This window comes from Megachile rotundata, chromosome 10 (genome assembly GCF_050947335.1).
Source record: "Megachile rotundata isolate GNS110a chromosome 10, iyMegRotu1, whole genome shotgun sequence".
NCBI classification, from domain to species: Eukaryota; Metazoa; Arthropoda; class Insecta; order Hymenoptera; family Megachilidae; genus Megachile; species Megachile rotundata.
The window spans coordinates 5,766,278-5,784,781 of record NC_134992.1 but is presented as its reverse complement, the minus strand read 5'-3'; the positions used below and the strand labels follow the sequence as shown (position 1 = coordinate 5,784,781).

Below are 18,504 nucleotides of genomic sequence, written 5' to 3'. Positions count from 1 at the left end.
TTGAAAAAAAATTATCTGTGGTTTCAAATACTTACACTTCATTAATACAAGAAATCATTTTATATAAAACTTTATTCTAAGATGTACATACAATGTACATATAATAAATATGTATATATGATATGGAAATCATGCAAATAGAACAAAATCTGTTCAGTTTCAAAGATAAAAGTGCAAGGTAAAAATAAAAGGTATTAACAATCATTGATTTGTAATGAAGATTTACAAAGTTTAAATAAATAAATAAATAAATAAATAAATATGTATGTATATATGTATAAGTATATTACAATCACAGAGGAACTTAATTGCAACCCTTAATAGTAGGCAGGTGATCGAAATCCTGCTGATTATGTGTGGCAGAGCTTTTCGGCCGATTTTCATTTTGACTATGTACTGAAGCACCAGCTTTAGGAAGTTGTGGTAATACCATTTGACTGTAATTACTATTCTAAAATACAACAAGAACAAAACATTATTAGTTTAGTATGTAAATATTAAATAATTATGTTTTGTTTTATTAGTTTAGTATGTACACATTAAATAATTAACTGACTATTTCATTTTTCTTATTTTTATTATTAAATATTGATATAATTTACCCTTGATCGATCTCGATACTTTTTAAGTTTTTCAAATTCTTCCATTTCGGCTTCAGGCATTTTGAAATGAAAATTTTCAAAATATGAGTGCTGTAAAAGTTGTTCACAAGACCATCTTTTATCTGGATCTTTGTCTAGACATTTTTTGAGGAAGTCGAGCTAAACAATATAAATTAACTTTAAGTACAATTACTTTATTTAATTAATACAAAAAAATAACGAATGAAGGAACTTACCTGTAGAATGACATTTCCTCTGTTAGGGAGAGCCTCGTCAAGAGGAGTGAGAGTTTGAGGGGTTGGTAAAGTGATACCAGCGAAAAATTCGTTCTGCTGGAAAATGGCTATATGCCTTGGTAATAAGTCTCCGATAGTTCTTCGAATTAAATATAATTGATCCACATCCGATTTTCCTGGCCACAGTGCTTCTCCTCGTATCAGTTCTGCAAAAACGCAACCTATCGCCCATACGTCTACAGGTGTACCGTATTGCGTATCTCCGACCTAAAAGAGCACGAAGTCATTTCATTTTTAATACGTGGGTACTTACAGTTAATTGTTTAACTGCTAATATACTATTTTCAAAGCTTACAAACATAATATAGTGGAATCTATTAAATTTCTAAATTCACAAACTCAAAACTTCAAATAGCATTTTCGAATCTCTAAGCTATGCAATTTTCATTTATTTAAATTTTCAAATCCCAAATTCTTCAATTGTAGGTGGTAAAATTTGCAGATATCTACACTTTCAAATTCTCAAGTTACAAATATAAAATATAATTTTTAAGTTTTCAAGTTACTAAGAATGGAATTCTGCCAGTGTTGACTCTAATTATATTGCCAATTCAATTGTATAAAAAATTATTGGATTTGAATATATATTGAGTTTGCTACAAAGTCTTCTCTTCTAATATTACAGTGGTAATAAAGACCTCGTAATAAAGGAATGCTATCTACTATACGTGAAAGAATCTATGAATACTGCAATATAACAAGGGTATACTGTTTCTACTTCAAATGTCATATGTTCCTACTTCAAAATGAAAATAATATTTATTACAAACAAAACATTCCGAATAAAGTATAAATAAATCGTACCAGGGATTTCTCAATTAAGTAAAAAATACTAAAAATAATTACCAGTAGTTCTGGTGCCCTATACCACCTGGTTGCGACATACTCTGTATAGTTTTCACCAGGGCTGAGTATCCGTGCGAAACCGAAATCGCACAATTTTACTACACCTTCAGCTGTGATTAGAATATTCTCAGGTTTTACGTCCCTATGTACGCAACATAGTCGATGGCAATACGCGACACCCTGTAGAATTTGCCACGTAAGTTGCTTTGTGGTAATTTCCGGACAGCCGTGCGGATATCTCTCCATCTCGTTCAACAGCGTGTATTCGCAGTATTCGAAGACTAGATGCAATTTCCGTTTCCGTCTGAATACCTCCAGAAGGTTTACCAGGTTCGGATGCTTAAGATTCTAGAAAACATTAAGCGTCACAATTAATTAGCAATTTACTTCAACATTCACAACATCTTTTTCTTCGTATAATTTTATATTTATTATATTTTTAATGGGCAATATTACAAATTTCTTATTGTAAGGTTCATCTGGCTTCAAAATGGCACATTTTCAGCGTACAATTCAAAAACATAAAAAAATGTTAATTTTAGTTTTGACTATAATGTGTGTACATTATCCTTGTTTAATTTTTAACATTATCCCCTGAGTAGGGGACAATTTTGATAATTAATCAAACAGTAAACACAATAAACTGTAATCGTAGTTTCAGAAAACTTGCAGAATTATTCCTTTGTGATTTAAATATGTGGGCCGCATGTTTCAAGTATACTTGTTTAAAAATAGTAAATATGAAGTGTGTAAAACTGCACGTCACCATTAACGTACATATTTGCATATCGCTCTCTACTAATTTCTTTATAAAATGTATTGCGGTACAATGCAGTAAGATAACACCGGTCGGTCGTACACGTCATGGTTGAACGGCCATATTTGTTTTTAATGCATTCGCTTCCACGAAGTTATTCAGGTTTCTAAGTAAATTTTCTGACTATGTACACAAAAATTACAGCTAAAAAATTTGTCATTAAAATTAAAATTTTACCAACAAAATTATCTTATTTAGACACTGCGTTAAGTTTAAAGAATTTAGTACACAAACATAGATTTCGGCAAAGGTGACTGCAGTCGAGAGGGTCAAGTAAAAAAATGCTGTGACCTGAAAAGAAAAAGGCGAAATCTGAGATCAAGAAGCCGCGGCGAAAGGAAATCATTAACATCACGGCCCAGATTTATTGTTGTGCACGAAGGAAAATATCCTTGAGGCGAAATGTCAGAGCAGAGTGGAGGCTCGTTTGAATGCGCATATGTTTCGGAGGGAACCCTCCGATTATTTCGATAAGGCTAGGTCGCCGGGAGCAGAACACGCTAAGATATTGACCGTCGCGGTATTGACCGTTGGCCACTTCTTGTAGTCAACGTTGGATTTATATGGCTATCCTGTTGTATAAGATTATGAATTTTTACTCGATTTTTCTAGAAATGTCTGCAAATCGATCCTCGACTTTCGGAGAGGACTCCGTTCGACTTCTGGGACTCTTTTGATGAGATTTTCTTATTTCTGCAGGTGGCAAGAGGTTTAACGTTTTCAGGGTATAAGAGGTCGTTCACCTCGAAGTATACACACAGATATAATGCTAGACCCATGTGGTAAAGGAACTAGAGACAGAAAGCTTCCTGTTTAGATTATCTGATTTGACAGTAACATGTAACAAGACAGTAATATGTGATTGACGAGTATTTTATTTCCTTTCTATAGGTAAAAGCTAATGTTAGAATATGTGTACCAGTAGTTTGACGATGTTGGGCTCATTTTCTAATACTACAATCTTTTTAGTAAATTTTATGAGTAATTTGATTCTTACGTCTTTAGACGATTTGACCTTGTACCAACAAAGTTTTAGTAAAGAGAAACCGAACTCTTCAAACTGCATAAAAAATTGACAAGTCTTATGAAAATTTGTAGTTACTATTATTGCTAGTATACTAAATGTGATATATTTATTTTAAATAAAATACGATAAAATTGTATAAAAAAGACACGGAACTTTTAAATACTATGAAGTACATAAATCATGAAAATATTGTATATATAAAAGTGTACGATGTTTTGAATAATACACAATTCAAAGCATTTTTATTAGTAGAAAGCTTATTTTCTGTGGTACCAGATAAAAATGTCAACTACAGCTATTATCAGTATCAGTACTCTAAATATTTTAGAGGTATCGAACAATGATCGCTTCCGCTTTCTTACTGTGCATATTATCTTATCACGTTGGAAACTGAAAGAGTAGCAGGTTGATAAGTTATCTACATTTTCGAGTGTTGACATTGTTAACGATGATAGTACCGGAATTTTGGAAACACAAATCCCTTCAGTTTATGAATGAGAAAATTGGACAGTAGCGTGATAAAGATGATTTACTGTACGATGCAACTGAGATATATTCTACAAATATTTGTTAGTGATAAAATCTAGGTATTATTAGAAGCTTTAATTGTAACTTTATTTTGTTAAGTATTTTAGGATTTTTCTTGAACGACTTTTAATTTATATTTATATTTTAATTTATATCAACGACGGTAAGAATTTATATAATTTTAGAAGGAAATATTTTATATAAAATTAATTTTGGTTAATTATTACTGTTAAAATATGTAACTGTTCAAAATTATTATCATAGGAAGTGACATTAATATTATAAAACTTTATACTAGTGTCTTTTATCTTAAAAGTCAATACTGGTAATGAAAGGCAACTAAGTGTTGTATCTACTATTTAAAGTTAAGTAAGAAATATAATAGTTATTGTTTAGTGGTTGTAAATAACTCGTGTGTGGTGAAATACCTTTTGCAGTCTCCAAGGTTTAAAACTAAAAATTTGAATATACTTTCCAAAAATAAAATAAAATTTCTTAAAAATTAGGAGTTTGAAAAAATTGTATATGCACATAAATATTAATGTCAAACATAGCAAAAATGTTAAATGACATCAATGGCGGTCACTTAGAACAATTGCAATTTTAAAATGGTTAACGTATCGGATAATCTTTGTTCTATTCATTGAATAACATAATAAAATGTGTATGTATTTTGTTCACAATATAATAAATAATTAATTTAGTATAGTAAATAATATTACTCAGATTAGTACAGAGTATAATTAGATATATGGATATCTGTATTAGACATATAGAGTATGTGAGCGGACGGATATCTCAATGTTGAAAAGTTTAAAGGGTTAAGAATGAATATACTGACCTTAAGCAACCGTATTTCACGTAGCGCTATCTTTCGTATGAGAGGGTCATCCTCGGTCTGTTGGAACTTTTTTACAGCTACCAATCTTCCAGTTTGCCGATCTCTGCACTGGAAGACAACACCATAACTACCCTCTCCAAGACGCGCCAATCGCTCGTACCGTTCCATCGCCTTGCTCGGCGCGCGTGACCTTTGAACAAGATGATTTTTTTAATTGAAATGAAACTAATTAACTTTGAAACTAACTTTAATATTCAGTCGACTAATACTAATATTAATTGAAATATCTAATTAATTAATTTCAATACTAATTGTGATATTTAATTGATTGATTCTAATACTAATTGTGATATTTAATTGATTGATTTTAATACTAATTATGATATTTAATTGATTGAGTCTAATACTAATTGCAATATTAAACTGATTAATTTTAATACTAATTTTAATATGAAATTGATTAATTTTAATATTAATTTCAATATTTAATTGATTGATTTTAATGCTCATTTTAATATTAATTTGATAAATTTTAACGCTAAGTTTAATATTACTATTTTTCATTTTAATATAAATTTACCACTGTAGACATAATGTTAGATTGTTAGGATGTTTTGTAATATTGAAGGTTTGACATAGCAGTAATAAAAGGCCAAGGAACCGTTACTTGTCTGTTTTAACATTTGGTAGACACATTGAGCCCAGGGTTGGCGTAGTTGTATTTCTTTTTTTCGGTACATGTAATTTGAAAAATCGAGGCGATCCTTGGGTTTATTACTGCTACGGTAATTTGTAAATCGAGGGACGGATGGGTCACCGGTCAACGGTTTTGGGCCGGATGACCGCTGCAGGGGAAAGTAGGATTTTCCAATTTTGTAGAACGTCACACTTTCCCCACCCCGTGTTTCCTCCCTTCTCGGAGTACCGGGAAGTTGATAAAATAGCATGTAAGAGAGGATGCGAGAGAGTCTGCATTGAGAATTGTAATTGAAAACATTGAACCTCCTCCGTATCCAGTTTTAAAAATAATTGTCGACCTTTAATTGATTTTTCCGTTCTTTAACCCGAAATAGTCTACACCACAAGGAAATGGAAGAAATTAATACGAAATTAAAATAGTTAATTTTAATACGTTCTGTGATAGGTTAAAATAAAAATTTGTGACAGATGTTTTAAAATTAGTTCAAAGATTAAACACAAAATTTATAGATATTCCTTCAGAAATGGAAAGTACTTTAGTTTTGTATATTAATTGAGCATTTGTAATACTTTTCATATTGTAAATTTGCAATTTATGACTGATAATTTAAAACAAGCTGAAAAATGAAAATGTAAGTAATGTTTAATTTATAGAAAATTACAATTATAAGTAGTGTTTGATTTACAGAAAATTACAATTATTAGCAGTCTTCAATTTATCGAAATTTTCAATTGTAGCTTATGAAAAATTGCAATTGCAATGTTTAACTCATGAAAAATTATAACTACAGTGTTTAATATAGAGACAATTACAATCGTGGTATATATTTGTTTTGCCTTCTCTATTTTATTTCGAATCGAAGCAAAATATGAAGTATTTCGTTTAATTGAGGAAGTGCATTTGATAAACATCATGCTGCCTCACTGAACCATGCATTGTAGACATGTTTTAATACGCGCGTGTAAATAAAATGGCCGTCATATTCCACACGTTTGTCACATTGCTCAGATGTTACGGAAATTCAGTTGAATAATTAAGAAGTGAAATGAGTAAATAAACATATATTCTTTATACAATAAACTCATGTTCTATATACAATCAAAATTACATTAATAACTCAAACAATGAAGTATAGTATTAACAATAGTTTTCATATTTTTAGTAAACCAGTAAATGATTTTCTCAAGAATTATTTTGAAGATCAGCTAAAAAACGTAACGTATACGTTCAATCACAATCACTTTTTCCTGTTTTCTAGAATTTATGTTTTATAACTATTTCATTACATTTTAAATAAATATCCGTAACATTGTCTGCATCTGAAGAGATATTTTTAAGATGTTCGCTACTAACAATAAAAAGGTAGCAAGACATATTAAAATTTGAACGATTAAGGATGCTATTGTTCATTTTCAAATACTAATTTTTAGATTAATACTTTGGATTATTAAATAATATTAACCATTAAAATGGTAAAAAAAATGTTATACAGATGACGTTTATGTTGACAATGCTAACCTAACAACCTAACCGTTATAATATTATAAATGTGCACATGAAATCAATTTAATTTCTGTTCTTTTTACACATGTTGAGTCATATAGCAATCACGTGTATATTTTATTGTCATTATTTTTACATAAATCTTGAAATAACTTTGATCAGGTTATGAAGAAGATGATATGCTCGGATTTTAGCAGAGCCAAGTAAATTACTATTATTCTAAATATAAACAAGTGGAACGTGGATGTTTTTACAGATGAAACCTGGGACTCTCGTGTTAAAGTATGTGACACAGTTACGAGCTCTACGTGGATGTTATCTTCGCATATTGTGACATGCGAAAGCATGCGTGTCCCCATTGTCATGAAACATGATGACAATCGCGATTGATAGAACGCATTGTTGATCAGTATTTCAGTAAACCCGAGCTTTACACGAGTACACAACATAAACAACTTTCTCGTTATTACTTTACTGATGTCTGAACGACTGCATTTGTTTGAAGATTAAACGAATCAGAAATTTGACTAAAATTCAAACGAATAAGAAACTTGACTAAAATTCAAATGAGTAAAACACTTGTTTAAAATTTTAGGGAACAAGAAATTTGACTGAAATTCAAACGAATAAGAAACTTGACTAAAATTCAAATGAATAAAACACTTGTTTAAAATTTTAGGGAACAAGAAACTTGACTAAAATTTAAACGAACAAGAAACTTGACTAAAATTTAAGCAAGTAAGAAACTTGTCTAAAATTTAAATGAACAAGAAACTTCATTAAAATTCAAACGAATGAAAAACTTGACTGAAACTAAAATGAGCAAGAAATTGTCTAAAACTCAAAGGAACAAACAAACTTGACTAAAACCAAAACAAATAAGAAGTTAAACTAAAACTCAAACAGATACAAAATTTGTTCCAATCTGAAATGAATGAAAAACTTTTCTAAAACTCAAACGAATAAAAAACTTGATTGAAACTGAAATGAGCAAAGAAATTGTCTGACACTCAAAGGAACAAATAAACTTGACTAAAACCAAAACAAATAAGAAGTTAAACTAAAACTCAAACAGATACAAAATTTGTTCCAATCTGAAATGAATGAAAAACTTTTGTAAAACTTAAACGAATAACAAACTTGACCAAAACCCAAATGAATAAAAGACCTGACTGAAACTCAAATGCGTACGAAACTTATCAAAATCTCAAACGAATACAAAATTTGTCAAAAACTCAAACGAATAAAGATCTTAACTAAAACTTGAACGAACAAAAAACTCGATTAAAGCCTGAAGAACTAAAAAATTGAGCACTAGTTAAATTGTTGACAAGACAGAGAGTATTAAATTTAAATATTGCAGACTGATAGTTGAAGGACGAAGACGAAGATTGACGAAGCTCGAGTCACTGTTCACCAGATGCAATTAAGGAGTTCCAAACGGAAGAGGTGAAATAATATCGAATTTTTAAAGAGTATACAGGTTTTGTACCAACTTTTTATACTTGGAGAGGCATGGTAAAGAGGTGAACTGCTGCGTAAAGAGCATACTATCACTGTAAAGGTTGCAAACCACACTGTCTGTATTCCCGCCGATGACCAAGGGTCAAGCTCCCCTATGGCTTTTGCTTTATTTGAATCGGAACCTGGCGCACGCGCCCTTAGATCGAATAACACCGGTCAGGTGATATGAAAATTTCATGTTTTCCAACCATTGTGCCAAATACAGAGGGTGAACAAAATGATACAGATAAAAGCTATATAACTGGAACATTTTGTTATAATTTTATTATGAGTGCATCTTTAATCATTTAGTTAATTTTATATTTTAAGCGCTTTGTAGCACGCTGCCATTTTGTAATAATGTAAAATGCTTTCAGTCATTTTAGTTTCAGTAGACGATTTTTGTGGTATTAACCCTTGTTTGTTTGATAAGATTTTATTTGGGAATTTGTAGTTTTGGCATTTTAGGGATTGAGGGACTTGCGATTTGGAAATTTTACAATTTGGGGATATAGAAGTTTTGAAATTTGTACTTTTGGCATTTTAAGGATTGGGGGACTTGTGATTTGGAAATTTAAAAATTTGGGGACATAGATATTTGGAAATTTGTACTTTTGGCGTTTTAGGGATTGGGAGACTTGCGATTTGGAAATTTTACAATTTAGGGATATAGAAGTTTTGAAATTTGTACTTTTGGCATTTTAAGGATTGGGGGACTTGTGATTTGGAAATTTTTAAATTTGGAGACATAGATATTTGGAAATTTGTATTTTTGGCATTTTAGGGATTGGGGGATTTGCAATTTGGCAATTTTACAATTCGTGGACATAGAAGTTTAGAGATTTGTACCTTTGGCATTTCAGGGATTGGGGGACTTGCGATTTTGAAATTTTACAATTTGGGGATATAGAAGTTTGGAAATTTGCACTTTTTGCATTTTAAGGATTGGTGGATTTAGGATCTGGATTAATCTGGGGATATAGCAGTTTGGAAATTTTAAAATTTGCTAATTTAGGAATTTATAAATTTCAAAGGTTGATAATTATGTAAGTTGGAGATTTGGAAACTTTCAATTATTAATTTGAGGATCTAAAGATTTGGAAACTCTTGTAATTAGCAATTTGAGGATTTGGAAATTTAGAAATTTGAAAATTAGAACTATGAAATACAAAATGTTAGAATTGCAATTTACCAATAATTGTAATTTACTAAAAACAGTATCAAATAATATTCTATTCCAAATTTGCAACGTGATTAAATAGGTTATGGCACGAGAATAAAATATTGTTATTACATTTAAATAACAAATGTTTAATATTTCACAATGCGTCATCTTACCAGTAGGGCACGCGCTGCCAATAATTCGCGAATCTTAAATCGTTGACCATGTCGAACCAAGTACGAGCAGTTCAACATATTTAGCTATTTTGGAATCTTTAAATTAAGATTTCCTGGGCGTTGATAATTTTGAACGAACCATTAATAAACTATACGATCGTATTTGAAACGATTCGTTGTATTCCACTTTAAATCGGCGGGAAATGCATCGCTACCATTAAAAAGGTTAAAGATGTTGAAGCCACCTCGGTGATCGCATTGTAAACTGACAGCTAATTTCAGTGATTAAATCGAAAACTCAAATGCGAGATCAATCGATGAATTCATTTTAATTTTTCAGTTTGCATTTGTCCAAGGTAATTATATTAATTTTAATTATTTGTAGTATCTTGAATACTTTAGAGAATTGAAATTAATGGAATAAACTCTGAAGAGGAATATTTATTTTTTATCAAAATGTATGACAAAGAAAAATGAATAACATTACATGTCATATTATTCACGCTATTTCAAAAACATTAATTTTTTATCGTTCCTATGTTTATTTCTTCATGAGTGAATTCTACATATGTATATTACTGCTGATTATTATAGAACATACATTATATTCATTTAATATAAATATGATAAAAAATTAAAATGTTATTTTTGTATTTTTAATTCTAGTTCTTTTCTGTCTCTATCTGTTGTCATACGAAAATTTTCATTTTTATGGAACTTTCTATTCACGTTTTCATAAGTAAACATTTTTATAAGAATTATTATTTAATTTAATTATTATATTATTTTCATTTTATTGTAACGATCATTAGCAAAAGAGTTAAAGAAAGAGTTTATTAAAATTAGAATGAAAGAATTTATTGAGTCAAATATATTTTTCCAGGTACACGTAACGAGAACATTTCCACTGAACCGATAATTTCTTCACGATAGGAAAATTACGTAATTCTATACGCGAATCGTGTGGTCGGTAGAAAAATAATAAGGCTGATGCCGTTATTGCTAGCCTCCTTAAAGAATTTGCGTGTTATCGCCCAGTGAAAAGTAATGGAATTGATTTAAGGTGCTCAGAATATACCGAAATTAGCTTCCGGCGAAAGCTGCACGACTTACTGACCTTTTTCGTGTCCTTCTGAATTCATTAAATAATTCCGTTGCTTCTTAATTCACAAATTATACTTGTCCTATATTGAGTACGCGTTATGAACTTTGCGGGGGACTGCCGTACTGCTTCGTTCGATATTTTATTACCACAAGAAGTATTTTTGATTGTTGGATGTACATGTAGAAATTTGGAAATTTTTTAATTTGGAGATGCGGGAAATTGGAAGTTTTAGTGGTGTGGAACTTTTAGAGATTGCAAATTTGGAGATTTGGGGATTTAGGGGTTTAGGGGTTTAGGACTTTAAGGATTTAGAGATTTAGGAGTTTAGGGATTTAGGAATTTAGGAGTTTAAGGATTTAGAGATTTAGGAGTTTAGGGGTTTAGGGGTTTAGTGGTTTAGGAGTTTAAGGATTTAGAGATTTAGGAGTTTAGGGGTTTATGGATTTAGGGACTTAGGGATTTAGGGATTTAGGGATTTAGCGATTTAGGGATTTAGGATGTTTGGAATTTGGGGATTTGGGGATTTGAGGACTTGAGAATTTAGGAATCAAGGAATTTCGAATTTTAGGTAATTTAGGGATTTGAGAATTCTGGAATTTGGCAATTTGGGAATTTAGGAAATTGGGAAATTGGGAAATTGGGATTTAGGGATTCATGGATGTCTGGATTTGGGGATTTAAAAATTTCGGTTTTTGGAAACGTAGAAATTTGAAAATTTACAAATCTGAGTAATTTGGAGATTTGAGGATTTTGGACTTTGGAAACTTAGAAATTTAGGAATTTAGGAATTTAGGAATTTAGGAATTTAGGAATTTAGGGATTTATGCATTTTGGAATTTCAGGATTTGAAACTTTGAACTCTAAGGAACATGGAATTTTGAAAATTTAACAATTTAGAGATTAAGGGATTTATGGATTTATAGATTTGAAACTTTGCACTTTTGGGAACATGGAATTTTGAGTATTTAGTAATTTGTGGATTTGGAACCTTGAACTTTTGGAAACATGGAAGTTTGAAAATTTATCAATTTAGACATTTAGAGATCTAGGAATTTATGGATTTGAAACTTCGGACTTTTGGAGATATGGAATTTGGACAATTTACCACTTTGGGGATTTAGGAATTTGTGGATCTGAAGCTTTGCGCTGTTGAAGGCATCACATTTTAAGAATTTGCCAATTTGGTGATTTAGGAATTTGAAAATGTAGAGTTCTAGAAATGAATAAATTTGAGCTTTTGGGAGCTTGAGAAATTAGTGACTTTTAAGACTTTGCAAGCCAAATTTTTGGAAATCTAGAAATTTGTGGATTTGGGAATTTAAGTGATTGTGAATTTAGAGACTTGAGAACTTGCAGATTTGGAAATTTAAAAATTTAAAAATTTGAGGATTTGAGAATTTAAAAATGTGAGAACTTAGGTACTTGGGAACTTGATTTGGGTACTTGGACAGGTAGAAACCAGAGTATTTAAAAACTTGAAAACTTAAGAATATGGAAGTTTATGCTTTTATGAATATAGAGATTTGGAAGTTTAAAATATGTGCAATTACGAACATTCCCAATTCTGTAATCTTGTAGCTAACTTAAAAACTCAAAAATTTCATGCGTTACAGTCTTCAATATTCAGAAATGTAACAACGTGAAAATTTACTAATCTGAATATATGGAAATTCATAATAGAGTAGCACCACGTAGTACAACACACAACTTACACATTCTTGCATCACATCTCACACTGTTCTAACTCACTCTACGTTTTCCCAAACAATTTTAACGTATCTGACAAGTTTCAAAAACGATTCGGAAAATATATACGTACAGAAATCCTAGAATGGAGTTCATGGAATCGTGTCTTTGAAACACCCTTCACGTTGGACATTCCGAGCGTTACTAAATTGTACTGAAACGTCAGTTTAAGTTGTTGTTGAACTCTTGATTATTGACAATCGATATCAAGCTACCGTACTGTCTATGCTTAAATAACGACCGTGAACAGGGTTAAATTGTTCTTAGTTGAAAATAAACGGGCTTAACTTTGGATTGGTTTCTGTTGTCACCCTATTTTAAATCAGGCGTGACTCATGGATGGATATGTTGCTAAAATTTGATTGGAATCAATGTATTTCAAGATTTCTTTCAAATTTTGCGAGTTATGAGAACTTGTGCACAAAACAGAGATGTATATTTGCATGTGTGAGACAACGTATTGTATTTAAATATTTGATTATGAACAAATAAAGTGTTTGTTAGTATGTTAAGTATGTGGTATGTATTTTTAAAAATATGATGTTAAATTGTAATATGAACCTTTATGTTAAAATTGCATTAATTTAATAAATTATATTAATAAATTTACATTAAAATTAATAAAATTATATCAACTATATCAAAATATAACATAGAACTGTAAAAATGTAGATCATATTTAATATTTATTTTATTAATGAAATTGTATACTACTTCTCAATAATTTTCATTCTACAATTAGTGCTTGTAAAGAAAGAAATTAATACTAGGTCTTCATAAAGATGTAAAAATTGAAAATAAAATGAATAAATGAAGAAAAGGAAATGAATGAACAAGGGTAGAAAATAAATTTGCTTATGTACATAATGTATGACTCTTCTTTAAACTGACAAAAATTGATATAATTGTAGAAAAAGGTATTTTAGTAAATTTTGAAATTGAATTTTGAGGTTTAGTTAGGTAAAACGTGGTTCAATGATCACAATTATTATGTATATATTTGCAAGCAAATTGTTATATTTTGTTTTTATTATAATGGATATATTAAGTTTTGAGTTACACTAATATGTAATAATAATAATATGAAACATATGTAATAATATGTAATACTAATATGTCGTAATAATATTAATAATATTAATAGTAATAATAATAAGAATAATTATACTAACATATGTATAATAATACAAGGATAAGTAAATATTATATATTCATTTATTCTGTAATTGAGTAATTACTATTTTTCTATATAATGTATGCATCACATGCTATTCCTTAATTACTAATATTGTGTCAGTTAAAAATTATTATTGTGCCATTTAAAAATTGTAATTTATTAACAGATTCTACAAAATAATTTAATTTCATATAATACACCTTCAAAGTCGATGTCTTAAATGACCTGTGTTTGCTACTCAAAAATTAAAAGAGTGAAGAACGCGCCATTTTGATTTTACTTATTTCACTATCAATAAGATGGCTGAAGCAATAATAATAAAAACCATCCATATTAACAGTAAATCGAACGATTCTATATTGAGTTTAATAAAAAAGATTGTAACAATTTTAATAAAAAGATATTTGCAAAACACGATAAGATGTACGTTGTAAAATATTCATTTTCCATTCGGGTCAAACTAGATTCATGATTTGCGACGTTTCAACACTTTGCTGAGTACTCATTTTCCGTATCTCGATATTTGTGCACGCAGAGTAGTGAAAAATCGATCGATGCAGGAAAAAGTATAGTCACACGAGATATACATATAATTGCACTCTTTAGAAATGTCATTGCAATTATACGGAAGATAATATCATAGTGGAACATGGTTCTATTCGTTCTAATTACTCGAGTTTTCTTGCAGTTTTATTCTTTTTTAACCTTTTGCAATTCTTTCTTAATTCTTCTGTAATTCTTCTTTAATTCTTGTTGTGGTAGATGATTTCTTGAAGCTATTATTTCGTTGCTAAAAATTCTTGATATTTATATATATTCCTCATTATTAGTATTATTTATATTTATGAGAATTATACAAACTAATTTGTTTTGTAAAATTTAACATTTTAGTATTACACAAAATTATGTAATTTTCCAGTAATTATATCGTCACTCATTAAAATATTATTGTTAGCTTGTTTAGACACATTCAAGATTTGTTGTATTGTTGCTGACCTTGCAACGCCAAGAAGTTCTTTTGTTAATAAAATTCAAAAATATACAAATTTACATACAAAACTTATTGTAAAAATTTGTAGTTAATCAAATACTACTCAAAAGTTGTTAAAATTCAAAGTATCATAACCTTGTTAAAATTTACCCAAAACTCTTGCAAAAATAATTGGATCAATTTTTAAATTTTGTTTAAATTAACTGAAATTTCATTTGAGTTAATTTGTTGATTTTATTTAAATCAGAATTTAACTTGTGAACGATCTGCTATATAATTTTAACAATTTCTTGATGTTCAACAAAGTTAATGCCAGTTTACAGGTAATAATTTCTCCCACAAGTAACAATTATGATAATATATACATATGCTACGTATTGAATATCAGATTTTCAGAAACACCGCATTCTGTAAAGTTACAAAGAAGCTAGTAAAAGTTGGTTCTCCTGTTGATACATCAACTGTACATATTTAATGACGTGTTTTGCGTGTTAAAAATGATGTAACAAATACCGATCGATTCCACTCAATGTCAAAGTCGTTTATTCTGCAAAGAAATCTTCGGATATCGTTATTGTACTTAATTCTGTTGTTTTTTTAACACGTCGACTGTTATTGAAGTTATTAATGAACTGTAACCTCGATTTTAAAAAGGTAGAACAGAAATTTTTTACCGAAAGTGACAGTAATAAGAAAATAATATTAAATGAATATTTTCTCTTCTAATAATAAAGAAAGTTAATTAGAAAAAAAATAATATATCATTGTTTAATAAAGATTTATTTTTTTCAAGAAAAATGATATAATATCAAAAAGTAACATTTACAAATATACGATAAAAAGTTGTAATAACAAAAATAAGAAATATTTTTGACAAATTTTATTAATTATAAAATTATCAATTTTTAGTTATGATTAATAAAATACTATGTATTGTATTATTGTATTAAACTATTTTATATAGGAAGGAAATATTAATTCTGAATACAAAAAAAATGTTTGTAAACTTTGTAAAAAATTATCTTAAACTTTCATGATTAGGTTAAGTTAAAAATAGGAAGAAATCCGTGAGAAGAAAATTTTATGAGAAAAATATTTTCAATTTTTATTCTAACATTAAATTTCGATTCAGGAATGAAGAGTTATTCGTTATTCAAAACGTATGATGTTTTAAAGTGAAAATATTTTGTGGACTAAAAATAGAATTCACCTTCCAAACTTTGAAGGTTAAATTCGCGGTCATAGATGATCAGGGGCGACATTAGTTGTGTGAAGTATGTGGGGAATTCTGCATGTGAGAATTTACCGTGTGTGTAATTACGGTGTTAAGAATTAACCAAATTAACAAATTTACAAATTTGAAAATTTCTAGGCATTTAAATATGCGAATTTTCAAATTTTAAAATGAAATCTTTTATAAATTCTCCAATTTCAAAATTATTAGTTTTCTGAATTTTCAAATTTCAAAAGGAACACTTTCTTAAATTCTCCAATTTCAAAATTAACACTTTCCTAAAATTTCAAATTTCAAAATGATCACTTTTCTAGATTCTATAAAACTGCAGAAAGCTTAAATTGCAAAACTACCATAGCTACAAATTCACAAATTTTTAAATTATCTATTTCCTAAATTTCCAAATGTTCAAATCACAAAATTTCTTAATTATTCATTTCTTAAATTCCTAAATTCTTAAATTCCTACATTCCTAAATTCTAAATTCCTAAATTCCCAAATTCCCAAATTCCCAAATTCCCAAATTCCTAAATTCTCAAATTTTCATATTCTCAAATTCCTTAATTCTCAAATCCCTAAATTACTTAAATTCCTAAATTCCCAAATTCCCAAATTTCCAAATTCCCAAATCCCAAAATCCCAAAATCCCAAAATCCCAAAATCCCCACATCCTAAAATCCCCACATGCCAAAATCCCCACCTCCCAAAATTCTCACATCCCAAAATCTTCTCATCCCAAAATCTTCTCATCCCAAAATCTCCCAATCCCATAATCCCCAAATCCCCCAATCCCCAAATCCCCCAATCCCAAAATCCCCCAATCCCCCAATCCGAAAATCCTCCAATCCCAAAATCCCCCAATCCCAAAAATCCCCCAATCCCAAAATCCCTCAATCCTAAAATCCCCCAATCCCAAAATCCCCCAATCCCAAAATCCCCCAATCCCAAAATCCCCCAATCCCAAAATCCCAAATCCCAAAAACCCCCAATCCCAAAATCTCCATATCCCAAAATCCCCAAATTTCCAAAAAATTTCGTCCCTGCTAATAACCTCCACATTCAACATATTAAAAACAAACCATCCCAAAATCGTTCATTTTCACAAAAATTAAGTCTATCCGACCCCCATACCTCGATTACTCCACAAATTATTTATATGACAACATACCGTGCGAACGTGGGGTAATATCGTAAGTGTTTACCTCCTTGGCAGCAAGGGAAGTGTGCTACCAAAAAGCCAGAGCTTCCTATCTTGGAGCCATTTGTCCATGCGAAGGCCTCTTCACAAGAATCTCGTCTGCTCGATGGAATATTTCAGGTGCATGATTAACAACTTCACTCTGTTCCTTATTAATCGCGTCTGAAGTGTCGGCATCATTGACGAACCACCCTGTGGTAGATGTATTACTGACAGTGCAGAGTTTCACCAGTGAATCGAGAGGATCAGACTTGTTCTACCATTTGTTTGGCTACGTCACAGCCCCCTGATCGATAATTCGGTACATGTCGGGAACAAATACACTTGTCGAATCGTTCTGATGTCAGCACCTTTGGGCGACATTATTTATAAAGAATGTGGTTGAAGGAATAAAATGGAGTTTTGTTCAGCTGCGATTGTAATTATCTTATAACGTTTGGTTACGACGCGATAATTTGATTTATTGGTTAAAATGTAGAAGAGTCTTTTAGAATATTGCGACAGTATTGTTAATGTTTGATGGAGGAAATGTGTGCTTATGTGTAGAGGTTCTTTTGACTAGAAAATTGTTAGGGGGTGTTTTATTTTGTTGAATATTGGTGAATTACCGGAAACCGTTTGTGAGATTTGATGGATTAGTTTTTAATTTTATAAATGATTGCTGATAGGAGGTTAGTATAAATTATACATGTGAAAATTTGATTGATTACTTTAGAATGGTTTTGTCATCATTGTTGGTTAATATTTACTTGAGGGAGAAATATGTAATATGAAGGTGAAGCTGGTGCTGAATTGTGAAGAAATATACAAAATAAAATATAATATACATTTTTTTAATTATTTCTTGTTTTTATTTTATGTAAGACAATACTACAAATGTATACTTGTTTTACTTATTTAGTCAATATATTTTATAACTTTAAAAAAATGTATTTTATCAGGGGAGGATTTTTGTCAAGTAAGTTTATTTAGTATAAGTCTTATTTGATTATTGCATTCACAGTTTAAATTATTAGATGAATGTAACAAAGCAATAATTAAAACGATTCTAT

The 18,504-nt window shown here is 29.9% G+C and overlaps 1 protein-coding gene across 4 annotated transcripts; it reads right to left on the bottom strand.

The window, feature by feature from the left end:
• Positions 1 to 194: 194 nt before the first annotated feature.
• Positions 195 to 17,615, bottom strand: LOC100881562 (cyclin-dependent kinase-like 4). 4 transcript variants are annotated; one of them, XM_076536528.1, is made up of 6 exons: positions 17,457 to 17,615; positions 4,958 to 5,147; positions 1,745 to 2,092; positions 839 to 1,105; positions 603 to 761; positions 195 to 451 (listed from the first exon to the last, which is right to left on the bottom strand). In XM_076536528.1, exons 1-6 carry the CDS (start codon positions 17,522 to 17,524, stop codon positions 305 to 307), a joined length of 1,179 nt encoding a protein of 392 aa, XP_076392643.1. In that variant the 5' UTR covers positions 17,525 to 17,615; the 3' UTR covers positions 195 to 304. The 4 variants fall into 4 exon arrangements, with proteins under 4 accessions (XP_076392643.1, XP_012153628.1, XP_076392644.1 ...); XM_012298238.2 differs by lacking the exon at positions 17,457 to 17,615 and adding an exon at positions 12,926 to 13,002; XM_076536529.1 differs by lacking the exon at positions 17,457 to 17,615 and adding an exon at positions 10,002 to 10,291.
• Between the last annotated feature and the right edge of the window lie 889 nt (positions 17,616 to 18,504).